Source organism: Antechinus flavipes, chromosome 2 (assembly GCF_016432865.1).
Source record: "Antechinus flavipes isolate AdamAnt ecotype Samford, QLD, Australia chromosome 2, AdamAnt_v2, whole genome shotgun sequence".
NCBI lineage: Eukaryota > Metazoa > Chordata > Mammalia > Dasyuromorphia > Dasyuridae > Antechinus > Antechinus flavipes.
The window spans coordinates 213411121-213429241 of record NC_067399.1 but is presented as its reverse complement, the minus strand read 5'-3'; the positions used below and the strand labels follow the sequence as shown (position 1 = coordinate 213429241).

The 18121-nt window shown below is 36.6% G+C and overlaps 1 protein-coding gene across 1 annotated transcript in view; it reads right to left on the bottom strand.

Moving 5' to 3' along the window:
* Nucleotides 1-18121, bottom strand: part of VIT (vitrin) — a 131320-nt gene that overhangs the window by 29853 nt on the left and 83346 nt on the right. Inside the window, exons 9-10 of the mRNA XM_051976143.1 lie at nt 16699-16761; nt 3490-3637 (exon numbers count right to left, since the gene is read on the bottom strand). Coding sequence (XP_051832103.1) covers nt 3490-3637; nt 16699-16761 — 211 coding nt within the window. The remainder of the gene's footprint in view (nt 1-3489; nt 3638-16698; nt 16762-18121) is intronic.

The window sequence follows — 18121 nt, the reverse complement described above, 5'->3', positions numbered from 1 at the left end:
TAGATTTAGATTTTTTTCTTTTCTCGTTCTGTTTTTCTTTGCCTCTCTCTGTCTCTTTCTATCTGTCTCTGTCTCTCTCTCTGTCTCTGTCTCTGTGTCTCTCTGTCTCTGTCTCTCTCTGTCTCTCTCTCTCCCTCCCTCTCTCTGTCTCTCTCTCTCTGTGTCTCTCTCTCCATTGTTTCAAGTTCTCTTTGTATTTTTGTTTTGTGTTGTATTGTCACTACTTGTGAGGTTGCTATCCTTTGAAGGCCTTGTAAACATAAGGACTGTCATATATTCACTTTTGTAAATACAGGATACAGCAGACAATTAAATGTCTGTTAAATCGAATTGAGGTGATGTATAGAGCAGCAGTATTGCCTTACACAGAAATCAAAGGCATGAAGTCATAACATATAGACAGAAAGCTTGATGTCAAAGTTCATTTAAGCCAGATCATCCTGAGAGCATTTATAGAGATTGTAAGGGGAAGAGTAGAGAACAAATAGATGCATACTGGAACATATCTCCTAATAATTCTATGGTAATACATTTCCATTAGCCACAACAATGAAATTCCTCCATTTTGGACCTCCCCCCAAAAGCCTTCATAATCCTAGGAAATAGCAATGAACTTTCTAATAAACTTGAGAAGAGTAGTTAGATCTGACCATATATGTATAGAAGAAAAAAATACTTAAGGTGGCACATCTTGAGGTATGTATTTTCAATACATTTCAAAGAGAGAAAAATTCCAACAGAATGAAAAGGATTATATTATCCCAAAGAAGTGACCAAAAAGGTGAAAACAACAGGGATGCCAACTTTTGCATTACTAGACTTTACTTTTGATAATGACCCATGACACTGAGTATATTCTTAATGAAAACACAAGAAGGGAAAAGATAGATATTTGCAAATAATTTGCTCTAGCCCCACAATGTTCTGAAAGGCACAGAGAATGTAAGAATTAAAAAAAAAGCACTTGACCTGAAAGAACAAAGTTTATCCTGAAAAGCTTTTCCCCAGCAAGTATCTCCTGCTCATACATGGACTTTGTGACAGATGTAACCACAAAAATTACTTTGGTCATCAGTCTGCTGACTCTCACTCCCAAGTGAGACATCCAACAGAGACACCTTGGCTTGCCAAAGGCATTTGCCAGGGTCATGGAGAACTTCCTCCACATGATCTAAATATAAGACTGATATTGTCCAGATGCTCACAGTTACAGATGGTTGAACTAAAAGTCCTGCACCACTACCATTCCACAGAAGAAATTGGACTAATAATCCTGAGTTAAAACAATACAGATGAATAATACATATTGCTTTTTATTGTGACATGAAATTAGATTGGAAGATAAGAAATAAATATCTATGGAGCAAGTTTATCAAAACATACTTTAGATAACTGCTATTAAGATGGGCTGCTGGGTCCAGAACTGAATTCGAGGTTCTCATTTGGGAAAATGTTCTTTACTTTCAATGATCTTAAATCACTTGATACCTCAAAGGTTCATTACTAATAATCCCAATATCCTTCTAGTGATGTTTTATGCCAAACAACATAGTACCATAACATTTGAGTATCTCAATTACAAGTGACCCAAGAGGCAAAGGACAGATTAGACGTGAATATGCAGGAGCATATGGCCAGTGATGCTACAAATGGTTTCAAAGACATCACCATGGACATCCATTATCCCCACTGAATTTTAAAATTTCAATAAGACTTTTGGTACGTCTTATGTAAATTTGAGTTACTATTACATTCTTTGTTTCCTGTTCATCATTTGTAAAATGAGCCATTGGATTAAATAGTCTCTAAGGCCTCTGCTCCATCTTGTTCCTTTATTATCCCTATTTTGAAATTATACCTTTATTCACAATTGGAAAAGCTCAAGAATTCAAATTAAAAGACAGCCTGGAATAATTGAAAGAGTCAAACACTTAGAATCAGACAGCTCTGAAGCCAGAGCCATTTCCTAATTTTATCCTTGCTTAAGTCATATCCCCTGTGCCTCAGTTTCTTCATCTATAAAACAGAAGTATTGAAAAGAACTAGATCTTGTCTAATGTCTTTTCTATTACTTTTATTTTAATTTTAACATTCTGTAAGTCTAGCTTCCAAGTGTAAGCTAATACCAAAAACCTTATTTTTAAAAAGAAACCATCATTCTGCATGACCCTTTTTAAACAAAATAATCATGATAACATCACATTTTCATAATATTTTGAGAATTACAAAGAATTTTGTATATATAGTCTTCCAAGCAACTCCAAACATAGTACGAGAATTGCATTATCTTGTCTGAAAGTCTCTTTTTACCCTATCTCACCTTGGAGAAGCAAATGATACCAATATAATTTTGAAATGTGTCAAGTAACTTCACTAGATTAAAAGCAAAAAAACCCAAAATCCCAAACAAACAGCGACATGATGCTTTATTACTTCATCATGTCATATCAAGCCATATTCAAAGGATGCTACCCCAGGTAACATTTCGGTATAGTTATGTTATAGCATAAAAACATTCAAAGACATTTAAATTCAAGTGATCCAAAATGTGATTTAACCTTTGGAGTTCAGCATCCTCATCTGTAAAAGGAGAGCTTTGATTAAATAATCTTTAAAATGCTTTCTTGCTTTACATTATATAGTTCTATGACTTTTCAACAGTTAGAGCTACACATAAGTAGATTGGGCTACCCTAGTAGGTTAGTGGGCTCCCCATCTACCTCCTCATTGGAAATCTTCAAGCAAAGTCTGGACCTGCTTTGTGAGAGCTGTTCTAGTGGGTTGGACTAGATAGCCAATGAGGTCCTTTCCACCTTCTGTTTCTATTATTCTGTGATCCAGCTTTCAAGGTTTTGGTAGTAGATTGAATCAATCATGCAACTACGACTTTGTAGTAAGTACTGTGCTTGTGTGTGAGATTGTAAAAGAAAGGGTCTGTTAGGGAAGAAAAAAAATCTACCAAAATTGTGTCACTTATCTGTAAGGAGTTGACAATCTACTTGGAGAAATCCAATACATATACACATATACACATACAAATACATACATTCATGTATGTATACTATAATACATATGTAATATATAAAAATATTTTCACATGCATTATGGAAGAAAGCCTACAAAGGTAGTGGAACTTCTTCCAATACAAATAAAAATACCACCTACCTAAATATGAAGTTCATGAATTCAATGCTTTCTTCATTTTTTTCTGTATCATTTGTATCATTGGAAATTACATCTTTAATGACTATTGACACAATGGAAGCTCCTTAAGAGTGGTTCCTTTTAAATTTATATTTTTATATACCCAATCACTAACAGTACCTGAGACCTAGTAGATACTTAATAAATCAATAGATTGACTGATTTGATCCTGAGAAATTAGGTACAGATATAAACAGATGTATAATGCAAGTCCTTGGGTATCAGGTGTCCACCAGTATTGAAGTAATTAGACTGCATGATTCTGGGGCTACCAATGATACTTACCCATATTGTACAATACCCAGGAGTGGACCAGCTGGGCCTATGTCAAGAGCTTGACTGATGTCCTTTAAGAACTGCTTCTGGATTCGAAAACGTCGCTTGCCAATGCTCCAGCTCCCATCAATTAAAAAGGACAAATCAACTTTGCAATCTGGAGAATGGAAAATGACCAAATTACTTTGATTCTCTTTAAATTTAATAATTAACTCCTTCTTCTTTCAATTTCCCACAGTCCAAAACCAAATAAATTTTACCAAAATAAAACGATCAGGACATTCATTAAAATTTGAATAAAAAATGTATGAGCATTTTCACATTCATAAAACTTTCTATATTGTGAGTCCGAATAGCTGAGTTCAAATCTGAATAGCATCACTTATTAACTATGTGATCAAGGTCAAATAGTTACCTTTTCTGAGCTCTAGTTTTCTCATTTGTGTAATATCTAACCTGGCTACTTCACATGGTTGTAATGAGAATTAAATGGACTAACACATGACATAATGAATGGAATGCTGAGACTGGAACCAAGAAGAGCTGAGTTTGAAAGCTGTCCAGATATTTATTACTTGTGTGATCCTAGACCTCATTTTTTGTGCCTTCACTTACCTCATTTGTAAATTTACAAATCCCATACAATCCTACTTGAGAATGGGATTGTATGAGATATACTTTAAAGGCTCTTTTAAAGTTATTTGTACATTCTAAAGCACTATATATAAGCAAAGAATCACTGAAGTATATACACTGAAATACAATACTTTGATTTACAGCCTTGTGAATGTTTTTTGCTTCAAAATATATATTGGACCCTCAATATAATCATCAGGCTTACCTCAATTTACTATTGATGCCTGCTCCCCTTCTATTTTCTATTTCCTTATGAAGCTACAGCACAACAGAAATTCTTTGTAGCTAATACAGATGTTCCCCTTATATATAAATATTCTCATGAAAATAAAACAAAAGTAAAATGGGATGGTGCAGGGGATGCTCATTTTTAATACCTCTTAATTATCTGATTCTTATTATGCCCATTATCTGCCTATGTGTTATATATTTGGGCAAGGACTAATTTTCATGGCTAATTTAAGAAATTCTTTGTAAATCAAACTATTTGGATCTCCTCCAAGGCCAAGAATATGGATACTGCCCTCAGAAGGGTCTCCTATATTATTTGTGATAAAAAACTAATATTCTGCAGTAGCTTAAAGCTTGTAAAACATTTCACAAATGTTAACCTTTTAACAACCCTACGAGGTTGCCATTATGGATATTATCCTCATTTTATACATGAAGAAATTGAGACTCACATGTTAAGAGACTTACATGTGGTTGCATGGCAACTAAGGGCTAGAGATGGAACCTAATCCTTCAGTCTGATTCAAGATGTCATGGTGCCTTTCTATATGTGAGAATAGTTCTCTATACATGTATAGAATGAGATTATTAGGGGATTTCTGGAGAATGTGATCTTCCCTTCCTACTCCCCCACTGCCCAATTTTCTGGCTATGCGACAGATTTTCTATTTATTGTTTAATTTATCTTGGTTCAAGTGATCCAGCTCAATTCAAATATTTATTAGTGAACAAGATGAGGTAAGATTTCTCAGGACAGTTGTGAAAATCGAGTAAGGTTTCATCTACTTCAGCGTTGGAGTAGGCCTGAAGGACTTTGAGCATTGACTCAAGGGCATATGGAAGTCCCCTTCCTGCTCTCCTCCCATGACATCATTTTCTCTCTACTTCAATCAAATATGGGCAACTATATATTTATTGGTCAAGTTCAATTTCTTGGGTAGTTCCTGAGTTTAAAATGTGAAATCTCAGCCAATGAGGATGAAAGTCAGTGGTGGGAGGGGTTTTGTGTTAGTGCCCATTTAAAGTGTAAAACCAGTCCCAGCAGGTGCCTCTTCCCTTTGATTGCCTGCTGGATGGGTGGGACGCCCAATTCTCGCGAGAACGTACAATAAACTTTTGCTTTGCTCCTAGAGAGCTCTCCAGTTTTTTATTAAATGGTGACCCCCTCACTAGTCTAAGCCACACATTAGTATGTTGTGAAAAATGAATATTTCTTTCAAATTTAATACCTGTTATATTAGGAGCAAACTTTTTCCTATTTTCTACTTCCTTACCCAGAAAACAAGCACTATGAAAAATATCTCTTAAAGATTTACCCTAACAGTCCTGAAGTCAACGGGACCTGAGTTCAAATTTGACCTCAGACACTTCCACTTCCTAGCTGTGTGACCCTGGGCAAGTCACTTAACAATAATTGCATGAGGCAGGGGGAAAGATTTACCCAAGTCAAGATCTAAGCAGACAATAAAAGAAATTCCAAGTTTAGGCTAATAGGTATATTCCGGCTCATTTGTATTTGCTCAGACAAGTTCTGGAAAAATGTTGATTCTCTCTACTATCAAGACAGATGATATGGAAATTGATGTCTTTTTTGACCAAGATTTCAGTGACTTAAGTCATGTACCTCAAGATAGGTGATTTTCCCATTGTGTTAACCAATCAAAATCAAGTAGGTACTAATGTAAATTGAGATCTTTGGATGGGAAAAATGATGTAAACTGTGTCCTCTTTAATCTTTGGGGAGAGAAGAGTTGGAAAGGAACTTCTGGGGAGAAGGGTGCCCCTGAGGGAAGGATGCCCTCCCAAGGCAAGATAAGTAATCTCTTCCCAAGATAAGTAATCTCTTTCAATTGGAAATCTCAGACACCTTCTCCCAGCTCGGGGGTGGGGGATGGGGTGAGGGGGTGGGGGATGGGGTGGGTGGGTGGGGCTGGGCAAACCCCAGTCTCCGAAGGCTAATAAAAGGCGACTCTGAACCTTGAATCTTTGCTAATTCCTAATCAGGAGCTATTTGCCCTTATGGATTTAGCTCACTGATGAAGATATTTTCTTCTCAGTGTCAACCCATCTTTACAATACTGCTAACAGGACTTGCCCACTAAGAAAGCTGTCTTCTTAGTGCAAATAAATCTCTTTGCCACAAATCTCATGCCTGTATTCATTGGGGTTTGCAAATTCTTTGAAGGGATCTTCGACATTGACCAGAGGGGATCTCTTACCCTCAATTCTCACACCTCATCAGTACCCCTAGGGACTTTTTGAAGTACATTTAAACTGTCACCCCCCCCCCATCTCTACTAGGGATCTTTAGTCTAAGAGAGATGCTTGGCCAAATGACTGTCCTTTTATTAATAACTTGCTGGTCTTATTTTTTTCTTTATTAAAGCTTTTTATTTTTCAAAACATATGAGTTGACAATTCTTCAACATTAGCCCTTGCAAAACCTTATGTTCCAATTTTTCCCTTCTTCCCCCATCCCCTCCTCTAGAAGGCAAGTACGTTAAATCCAATATATCCTGCTGGCCTTATTAATAAAACGATCAAATCACTCAGAAACTATGTCCTCAAATTTTTTAAAACATTACATTGTCCAGACAAAAACAGCAGCATCTATAGAAGGGAAGGGAAGACATTTTTTTCCTATTTTATATAAAGGCATGTTTACCTGGCAAATCGTACATAGAGATTTAAGATCTTTTACCAGGAAGATATTACGCAGTGACACAATGCCAATAAGGAACAACATAGTGACACAATGTCAATAAAGTGCAGTCTGGTGACACAATGCCAATACTGCTTTCTAGCTCGTTCACACCTTTTCTTTTGCTTTCAATAATGGCACAACACATTTAACACTCCTGGAAATGGTGTCCTGCCTTTTATGGATGAGGGAATATCAGCTCAGCTCACAGAGTTACTGGTGTAAAGCATCTGTAAATTCTTAGTAGTGGGAAGAACACTGGGCTTTCAGTAAGAAGTTACTGTCTACCAGCTAATTATGTAACTCTGGTCCTCAGTTTCCATATCTATAAAATGGGATAATAATATTATACTACCTACCTCACAGGAGGGATGCAGATGTAAAGAAGACACATGACAGATTTCCAAGCACTGTCTTTCTCTTTCCCTCCTCTTTCTCTTAGGTAGCAAGGTATAAAATAAAGAACGATATAAAGGAAAGAATTCTGGACTGGAAGTCAGAAGACTTGGATTCTAGTTCCATCTCTTTCATTGTATGATCTGGGCAAATTATGCTTGAGGTTTCTGTCTCCTTGTTTAGAAAACGAGAGAATAACACTAGTTGATCTCTATCATCCCTTCTCCTTGCACATCCTCAGATTTTATGAATATTGGATGCCACTGGACTGACTGCGACCATTGGCTACACTGAACAGCTATACACAATTCAGTGCTCCGAAATGCTCTAGCCTTTTTGATTGAAATGGAAGTAACTTGTTACTTAAGAACAGCACCCCTAAGAGTATGATAAGCACCAATAATTTCTCAGGTGCCTACAGATGCTATCCTGATTTGGAGTTTGGTATATGGCAGTGTTTGACTTCTCCTTTATGGGTAGTTGCAATAACCAAGCCCTTAATTCAGGGGATAGCTGTCATGTTATGTGGTAAAAGACCCCTGAATTTGAAGTCAGAGGATCTGCCCCTTTTCTGTGCTACTTCTTATCTGGGATAAGGAGCTTTATCTCCCTCATTTGTAAAACAAGGAATTTAGACTAGGGTCTGCAGGATTCCTTTCGCTTCATATGTATGAGGCTGTAAGAAAGAAAGTATTCGTGATACTTAGAGGGAGAGGAGTAGGGAGAAGTGAGAGATTTAAAAAGTGAGAGTCAAAGTGAACAAGAATTGTGGACAAAGCTGATGAGTAATTTTTCTTGACAAGGGACTGAGTGAACTAAGGGGATATCTTCCTCCAGGGTCTTATGGAAAATAGAACTGTAGCACCTATTCAGCCAGTTAGGATTTCTTCTTTAGGTGACTTCCCTAAATCTGGTTTCTCATTTCCTTAACTTTTCACTATATGTCATCACTAAAAGACATAAGTGATCCCAAAGCAGTTCCTCAAAGCTGTGCCCTTTATACTCGTCTGTCTGTACATATTCCAGAGGTGTATCCACTCTTTCCACTAATATTTATGAAGGGAATTTTTTATTGCTACTTATCTTATTATAGCCTTTCATTAAATGTCTTTGCTTTGAATTAATTTTTTTTTCCTGACTATTAAAAGTAACCACATCAGAGAAGATTCTGGGAAAATGGTGGAATCGGTTGGTAAATTTCAAGCTTTCCAGATTTCTCCTTTCCTCCCCCCCAGGACAAATTTGTACCTCAGGGCGAACATAGACAGGTGAAAAATCTAGAAGACTTGGGGCAGAACAGGGTCTTCCAGGTACAGCCCAAAAAGATCTGAAGAATGTCCGCAGATGGTGATTAATCCGTGTGAAGTGCAAACACTGCTGGGCTAGCTCTGTGGAAACACTAAGTGGGAACCCCCGGCTAGCTAGGAGTGGCTCAGCAAGAACCACCGAGACTTTCACCTCCGGGGCTGTTTGCGGAGTTGGGGTCTGAGACTGAGGGAACCTTGGCTGATTAGGGACGCCAGGCCCAGCTGGGCTTCAGAGACAGGGCCTGGGCACAAAGGAACCAGAAGGTGAGGGCAGGAGCCCCTGGGCAGGGACACTGAGGGCTGTGGGCACTTGCAGGAGCGGGGAGCTCTTGGTTTGGGGTTCCTGATCAGAGTGGAGAGCTGAAGGGAAGCTTGAAAGACCATCTCCCCACCCCAAGGTTAGAAGTGCTTACATTAATACCTCTTATTGAAAAAAAAAAAAAAAATGAACCAGCAAGGAAGAAAGAACTCCACCATGGAAACATACTATGGGAACAAGGAAGACAGGAATTCATCTTCTGAGGAGAGCACTTTAGTAAAAAGAACTTCTGCCTCAAAGAGTAACATGAAATGGCTCCCTGTCCAGAGAGAACCATATAGAAGACCTCAAAAAGAGATTTTAAAATCATATGAGAGACATCTAGGAAAAACTAAAAACTAAATAAAAACCATCCAAGAAAAACAAGATTATGGGAAAAAAAAAAAGTTAAACAACTAGAAAAAGAGGTATAGAATCTCAAAGATGAAAATAATTCATTGAAAATTAGAATTGGGCAAGGGGAAGCCAGTAAAGTTATGAGAGATCAAGAAATACAAAAACAGATCATAAAGAATGAGAAAATACAACAGTGTAAGAATAAGATAGATCTGGAGAACAGATCAAGAAGAGAAAATATAAGAATAATTGGACTGCCAGAAAGTTGTAACCAAAAAAAGAGAATCTTGACATAAAAATGAAGGAAATGGATGAATTCAAGAAAATTGTCCTTGAATAAGAGAACATATGGGGAAAGTACAAATAGAAAAAATTCAATGATCATCACCTCAAAGAGATCTTTTGTGGAAAACACACAGGGATATTATTGCCAACATTTGAAACCTCCAGATCAAAGAGAAAATTTTACAAGAAACAAGAAAAAAAAATTCAAATACGTGGTACTGTATTTCAATTGAATTGTTCACAAGACTTATCAGTAGTTACAATAAAGATCTGCAGGTCCTGGAATCATATCTACTGACAATCAAAAGAACTAGGCCTGTGGCCAAAAATATCATAGCCAACAAAATTATCTATAATTTTGAATGAGAAAAAATGGACACTCAAAGAACTTGCAGATTTTCAGGACTTTTTATCAGCCAAACTCAAACTAACATATGAGTCATGATCAAAGATCAATTTTAAGGAACTCAACAAGGACAAATTATTATTTAACAAATTATTTATGCATTTTTTAAACATGGGAAATATATACTAAATGTTTAAGATTCACATCAACAACAGAGTAGCTCAAAGGAAAGATTGGCAAAGTTAAGATAAAAATAGAAATCAGGTTAAACAAATGATATGCAGAGGAAGAATAGACACAAAGGCATTAGAGGGGGAGGAAGGCTCATAGTTCTGAAAACCTACTCACATGAGGAATGGATTCAATAGGCAACTCTACATATGTATCATGAAGGGTATAACACCCTCCAAAATCTATACAGAAATAAGGGGGGAAGAAAAGTCGAGGGAAGAAGACAAGGGAAGGATCCTTGGGTGGGGCAAGGTTAAGTAACAGCAAGGCAAGTTATGGAGCAGAATTTAATTAAAGAGTTAACAGGGGTAAGAAAGACATGTGTGTATCTGGGGTATGTGTGTATGTATGTATGTATGCATGTGTATATATATCTACATATATACATAAATATATCTTTTCTTAACTGTAGCTTGCTTGGAGGTGATGGTGGTGGGAATGAAAAGGAGAAAAAGAATAAAATAAGGTATGCAGCAGAAAACCAAAGAACAATTTACAAGGAAATAAATAAAAAATGGACATTCATGAATATAATTTCTTCTACTAATATATACATACATACATACATACATACATATATATGCTTTCTTGATCTGGTAATTTGTTGTTATATATTTTAAATCCTCCTTGATGTTCTACTGGACACATGGTGATATTCTATTTTGTTTTGTATTCCTTTTCTTTTTTTTTTTTTTTTCTTATTCTGTTCTGTTTTTTCAAATAAAAATTTAAAAAAATTTTTTTTGCATCAATAGAAAAGTGAAAATAATATCAGGGGGAAAAAAAGGTAAACAGATCAGGAGAGGTTCCTGAGCTTTGTTTTTGATGTGTTTTGAGATTCAGCAACAAATGATGAGATTGATGTAACAATTGCCACCAAGGGCAAGGGCAATTAGGCCCTCTCCTGTTTATGGAAACACCCTCTTCCCCTCTTCTCCCCCCCCCCCCTCCCACCTTACTTTTTGAGAAATTTCTTTAACAAATTAAAAGAATGGAGAAATAAGGTCCTGGGTGATTAGGTGGGATTGGCAGAGAAAGCTTAAAGTACTGATAAAATTACTCCCTGAGGCAAGCAGGAAAGGGTACTGACTCAGCTCAACCTAGGTCTTGAATAACCCCACCTTGTGTGTTTAATCAGAAAGCCAAGTTACATCAAACCCCTGAGGTTAAATTTCCACTATAAGTCTGTGTATGGCCCATACCATCGTTGCTGAATCCTTTTCCGTTAGTCCTCTACAACCTTCTGCCTGGTACTTTCTTCCCATCCTTTCCCTCATGCCTCAGGGTATCTTTCTTTTTACCTCATGATGTTTTTCCTTCTTATAACTTTTAAAAAAATAAGTTCTTCTTATAACTAACTCTTTTAAGACACTAAACTCCTCTATGGATTTAGCCTGCTAGTCAATAACATATTCCCACCTCACCTAGTGAATTGTGAGTTCTCCTAGGGAACCTATGTTTTTCATTGTTAGTTGTTATATGAGGTCCCAAATCTATTTCATATTCACCATTTCTAGTGTCAATTGTATCTTTTCATTTTGTCTGTAATCTTTAATAAAATAAGCTAAATAAATGACCCTTTGGGCAAAAAGAATGACCATTATGAATTTGTCGCATCTTTATTTCTAATTAGGAATTGCTACCCTGATCTCATCACTATGTTAACTTTACCTTACAGTATAGTGCATACTTTATCTTTAATTTTACCTTTCATTTAATAAATCTGTTTATTTTCATGGTATAGGATTTAATATGTCTCCATTTTAATTCATTTTGTGACTTTTTCTTAAAGACATTATTTTGTTTATGCCTTTGTTATATAGATTAAGTGAAGTGGGTGAGAAAGGCAAATTTGCATTACATAAAATTGCTTTAGATAGAGCTTTGCAGAATAGTTTATTTAGGTCAAGATCTATCAGTATTTTCCTAGTACTTTTAAAGGGAAAACCCAACCTATGTCTTCTGATAAGTTTCTTCCTATTGGCCTATTTTTTTTTCTTTTAGAAAAATACTTTTTCTTCCTTTTTCTCTTCATTGTTTCTGTCCATATGTAAAATAAGAGACAAAAAAGTTCAGTCTCCTACCTCTCCTGGCTCCCACTCCCATATCCCCCAAACAAAACAAAACAAAACAAAACAAAACCCCCAGTGCACCTTAGGTTGTTAGGGCCTACTCCCAAGATTTAGTTTCTAATTAGGATGAAATTGCCCTAGCAATTCAGCTTTTAGGTCAAGACACTTTGGTTCTTTCTTATTGCTAATTAGCTGCTCCGTGTTTCCCTCAGCCTTTACAAAGAACAATCAATCACCACACAATAACCTCCCGGACCCAGATAAAGATCATTGGCTGGCTTTTCCCTCCCTTGGCCTAGTTACAGTCCTTTGAGATTGTAAAAAGATTTTACTCCATTCTTATGTATTTCTTAGAGAATCTTTTAAGCATAACTTTAACATATATAGGGAAAAAACATGTAGTTCTGGGACACACCATTTTTTCATAGGGCTATAAATAATGAATTTTTCTGCTGCTCTTGTTTGTGGTAAAATTTAGCATATTAACTAGATGCAGGGAATCAGTATCTGGAATTTTCATTGGGGACTGAATTGTTTTCAGATAACATAGTTCACTTTCACTCATTTCACTCATTTCATATTTCACTCATTAAATGACATTAACATGCCATTTGAGTAAGTAGGTTTCTGGAGTTTATTGATGGACATAGATGTCCAGAGCCTGTGGTTTTTTTTCTTAAATCTTAAAATTAAAAGCAAATAGGATTTAAAAAAATAGCATTGGAAAGATGATGAATAAAGGATTGAATTCATTCAGAGAACTGTTTGGTTCATTAACTACTTGCCACATGTGACTATGACATATGAAGTGGTTGAAGAGCCAGTAAGTTCAAAAGTCACCTTATAAACTTGCAATTATCTCATCATGAGAGATCATCTTGTGTGATGCTTTTAGCAGTTAAATAAGCAGGGAAACAAAATTTCCCAGACTTCAGAACTAGGAAGAGCTGGGTAGTCCAGCCCTCACCCTTCCACCACACCCTGAACAAATAGCCATTCAGCTCCTCTGGGAAGAACTCCATTGATGGGGAATTCCCTACTTCTTATATAAACAAACAAAAAAAAAGGGCTTAAATCACAGTTCAAAGGGCTAGGACTCTTTTTGAGCCCTTGGGTTTTCCTCTCAAGTGCTTTCCTGCAAGTTTTCTGTGTGCCTTCTTTCTTGAACCTACTGAACATATTGGTGGGAAAGGATAATCCAGGTTTATGTGTGAACTGTGATTGCTGCTTTTGCTCATATCAGGTAGCTGTGATGTATTGTTTATGATCACTTTTGTCATATTGTTAAATAAATGGTTATGGTTTATGTTTAAAATCTAATGGTGTCCTCACTGTGATTGTGCTGGTTTTGTGTACATGAGAATTATTGGAGAGAGTTCCAGAGTCACAGTGAATAAGGAGAGCATATTTCACCATGAGAGAGATGGATACCCCTCGGATGCTGAAAGCGTTTAAGTGCAGCCACATGGTGGTACTCTTTATCTGGAAATCCAGACCTGTGCTTGTGAGGGCCAGTTAGGGTGAGCGAACCAGACTAGAAAGTGGGTGGGTGGCCAACACTGTGTGTGAAGGACATACCCATCGTCCCACACCTGTGTTACATAAAGCTTGGCATTTAATTTCATCTTATTAAATTTGACCCAACATTTTTATCTGCCAAGATCTTTTTTTGTCACATTTATTTTTTATGCCTTGACCTTCAAGGCAAAAACTATTAGGGTAGAAATGTTTAAACAGATACACGGCTGTAAGAAAAGAACAAGTATACACTAATATATTCAAAGTGACAAAAATTTCTAGATTTCAATCACGGAATTTCAGCATTGAAAGGCACTTCAGATGTCATGTAAATGACCAACAATGCTTTCTCCCAAATCTCTGACCAGTGGTCCTCTAACCTCTAAGTGAAGAATTTCCATAAAGAGAAACCCGTTATCTCCTGAGACAACCCTATTCCACTCAACTGTTAAGCAATTTTTCTTTATGTTTAGCCAAAATCTGTTTCTTTGAAATATTCACACCCTATTATTTCCTCTATCTTCCAGAGAGAGCCAAGCTGGAAAACTTCAATACCTTTTCTTCTTTACATACTTGAAGATTGCTAGCTAACATGTCCTCCCCAAATAACCCAAGTTCTTTCAACCTGGCATGGACTCTGTTTCCACCAGCATTCTGGTCATCTTTCTCTGGATATGCTGTAGTTTATTAAATCCTAAAATGAATGCCTATAAGTATTTTCACCTTTTTGTTAGTTTCTGTTATTTTTTTCTTTCTCATTTAAAAAAAATCTTGATCTGATTTTTTCTTGCACAACATGACAAATATGGAAATATGTTTAAAAGGATTACACATTTAATTTACAGCAGATAGCTTGCTGTCTTCTGGAGGGGGAGGAGAGGAAGGGAGAGGGAAGAAAAATTCGAAATACAAAGTCTTACAAAAATGAATGTTGAAAATTATCTTTACATGTATTTGAAAAAAAATAAAATACTATTTAAAAAATGGAGTGCCTAGAATTGAACACAATTCTTTGGTGTGACTAGGGAAGCATATTGTGGAATTATCACTTCCATTGTTCAAGACACCATACTTCTTTTAATGTAGTCTAAGATTGAATTAACCTTTCTGACTTTCTCCCATGTCACTCTGTTGACTTAAATGAAACTTAAAGTCTAATAATAAGTGTCTAACATCTTTCATTTTGTATTTAACATGATTTTTTTGAATTCCAATCTAGGATTTCCTATTTTCCTTATAAAATTGCATTTTATTAGATTTTGCTCAAAATCAACCTATTCAAGATGAATATCACATAATATACTATCTAACCCTCCCAATTTTGCATTATTTGAAAATTTGATAAGCATTCTATCTGGACCTTCATCTAACAATATTCAATTAATATAATAATAAAATAATATAGCATTGTAATTTATTATTTTGCATATTATCATATTATATTTTTTATAATTAATAACATAATACTATAATAATAATACAAACATCAAATTGTAACAGAGGTGAGAGCAAATCAATGGGTCCTTTCTCCAGATTCATTCAATTTATTAATTACAACTTTTTGACTTTAGCTATTTAGCAACTTCCAAATTGACCTGACCAGGCTATCACTCAACCCACCCCTCTCCATTTGTCCAAAAGGATATCATGAAAGATTTTGTTAGATAATTTGGAGAAATACAAGGATACTGTGTCTACAATATTCCCTCTAGTCTAGAGGCTAGGAGCATTGACATTTTATTTTTTTGGTAGTTTTTAAAAGATAATGGAGTTGTTCTTCCACTAAAAGAGATTCTCTTAATTTGGAAAGGCTTCAAGTACAGATAAGGGAATCTGTGTGTTCTGTTTAAAGACCAGACTAGCTAATTGCAGAAAGCTAGATCATAACTAGGGATGGCTAACTGGAGCTTTGGCCAGGGCACTGAATTGATTCATAATCCTTCAGTAGTATAGAAACAACTGATCTAGTTACCTGGTAAGCAAGAATAACAAGTAAAATAGAAAGTTATCATATGATGGCTGGAGAGCTCTCCCTGTCCCTTCTTTGCTTCACACTGACCTACTCCTCAGTCTTCATCTGGGAGCCCTCTTTCTGCCATTTTTCCTGGTTGCACTTTTTAGTATTTTCTGGGAGACACAGAGAGACTCATCATGTGGAACTTGGCTTCTCATGAAGCCATGGAGAGGTTGCAGTATCTGTTTGGGGAGGGAATTCCTCCACGGATTAGATCTTGGGTCTTTTGAAGTTTAAGTAAGTAATAAATATGTTAGTTATCTTTCCCTCTGATAGATACTTTAGAAAGTAAAAATAGTGCTAAATAATTGGAGTTGATCTAGGCTAATCAAGAAGAACGCTAATACTAGAGAGAGGGTAAGATTTTGGTCACTGCTTATGATATTCCCATAGTCACCAACACAGATATGCATGTTTTAAAATACAAGAAGATAAAGAGTGACATCATGGTACATCCATTAATACATAGGTAGCAGAGAATAGGGTTAGAAGGAAGTGAATGGGTAGGTAGGAGGATATACCAAGAGATAAAAAAGTCATCACTTGAGATGCTTGTTGCCAGAGCTATAACTATGGCCAGGTGATTGGGTTTTTATCCAAAGTGTCAAACTTAAAAGGAGATTACAACTCTTGAAATGACCTTTAACAAGTAAAAGCAACTAGGTTAGCATCTAGTTTGCAAGAATAAGTTCTAAAGTGAAACTTCTAAAAGCTGATCACAGCCCATCTGAAGCCTGGTTGATGCTGTCAACCCCAGGAATGTCTTGGGCTACTGTTCCTAGCTCACCATGGGCTGGTTACGACTGTTATCTAATGTTGAACTTACTTGGATCTCCCTTGGATGCTGGTTCCACAGATGTCATCTTTAATTCTTCATTTGGCCTTGCTCCTAGAAACATCAGTAAGACTTGATTACTTACATGCAAAAGCAGCATCTGACCTCACCCGTGGAAACAGGACAATAATAACACATTTGTGCTCCTCTTGGTGGCTCTTAGCAGCCCATTCAGCTCCTTCCTCCCATAGCATAGCTCTCTCTTGCCCCAGGAGGCCATCATGCTAAAATGGAACTTCAGCTGAGAAGAACTCATCCTTTGTGGATATTAGGGGGAGGCACTGAACATGATGGCTGACTGTTTGGTCCAACACAGAAAGGAGCTCCTCAACTAGAGTTTTACTGATCTTTTAGGATTCCAACTAAGACCACAAGAGACTTCAAAGGGAACAGCAGAGAAAGCCAAAGTCAATGCAAGCTCATTCACTAAAAGCTTTCAGAAACACACACTTAGAGTTGTCTGATTATGTTTGCAAAAAACATATGACTCATTTTTCATGTAGGATAAACTTGTTAGCCTGCTTCCTCCCCTGCCCCATTTTTTTTTTAATGCTTTCTTTGTAGGCCGACAAGTATTTTTTCAGTCAGGGTTCCCTTCAGTAAAGATCTTATTAATGACATTAGACAGTAGAGAGGATTGAGGGATCACATGGGGAAAGTTCAGTATATGGGTGGAAATAGAAACATGTTCCACACTAACCCTCTCACCCATCCCTGACTCCAGACCCTGTAGAAATTATTCTAGCTGGGACTTCAAAGACTTAACACTGCACATTTAATTGGAGCTAGTTATGAGATAGAATGCATTTTAATTTAAAAAGCATTTAATAAGAGCCTATTGTTTACAAGGTGCTGGTGATTAAAAAAAAAAAAAAAGATAAGAAAAAAAGTTTTTGCTCTCAAGTAGTTCATATTCTCCTGGAAGGAGAAGATTAGAATCCTGCTCTTGTGAAGGATGAAGCAATGGAAGCTGAAGTCAAGTTCATTATCTCATGGAATGGAGAAGTAAAGTCAAGCCAAAGGAGAACTATGCATAACCCAGCTTTTCTTTTCTTAATGCTCACCAAACTTCCTCTCTTCCCTCTGGACTCCAGTGAGAATTTCTCAAAACTATTTTGCCTATTTTTGAGATTGCCTGAGAAAAGTGACCGAGTCCTTTGCCAAAGCTTCTCTTGAGTGAATTCCTGACTTGCTCGGCTCTCTCTGGTTGGTGAGGTAAGTGAGGGCTTCTCCGTTGTACAAATGTGATACCTGTAGTTTCTATAGTGGCCATAAGATTATAGATTTAGGTCTGGAAACTACCATGTTTTACAGGTGAGGAAATAGGCCCATAGAAATTAAATCCTTGTCCAAGGTCATATTGGTAGTAAAATGGCAGAAACAGAATTATGTTCTAGCTCCTCTTACTCTAGAG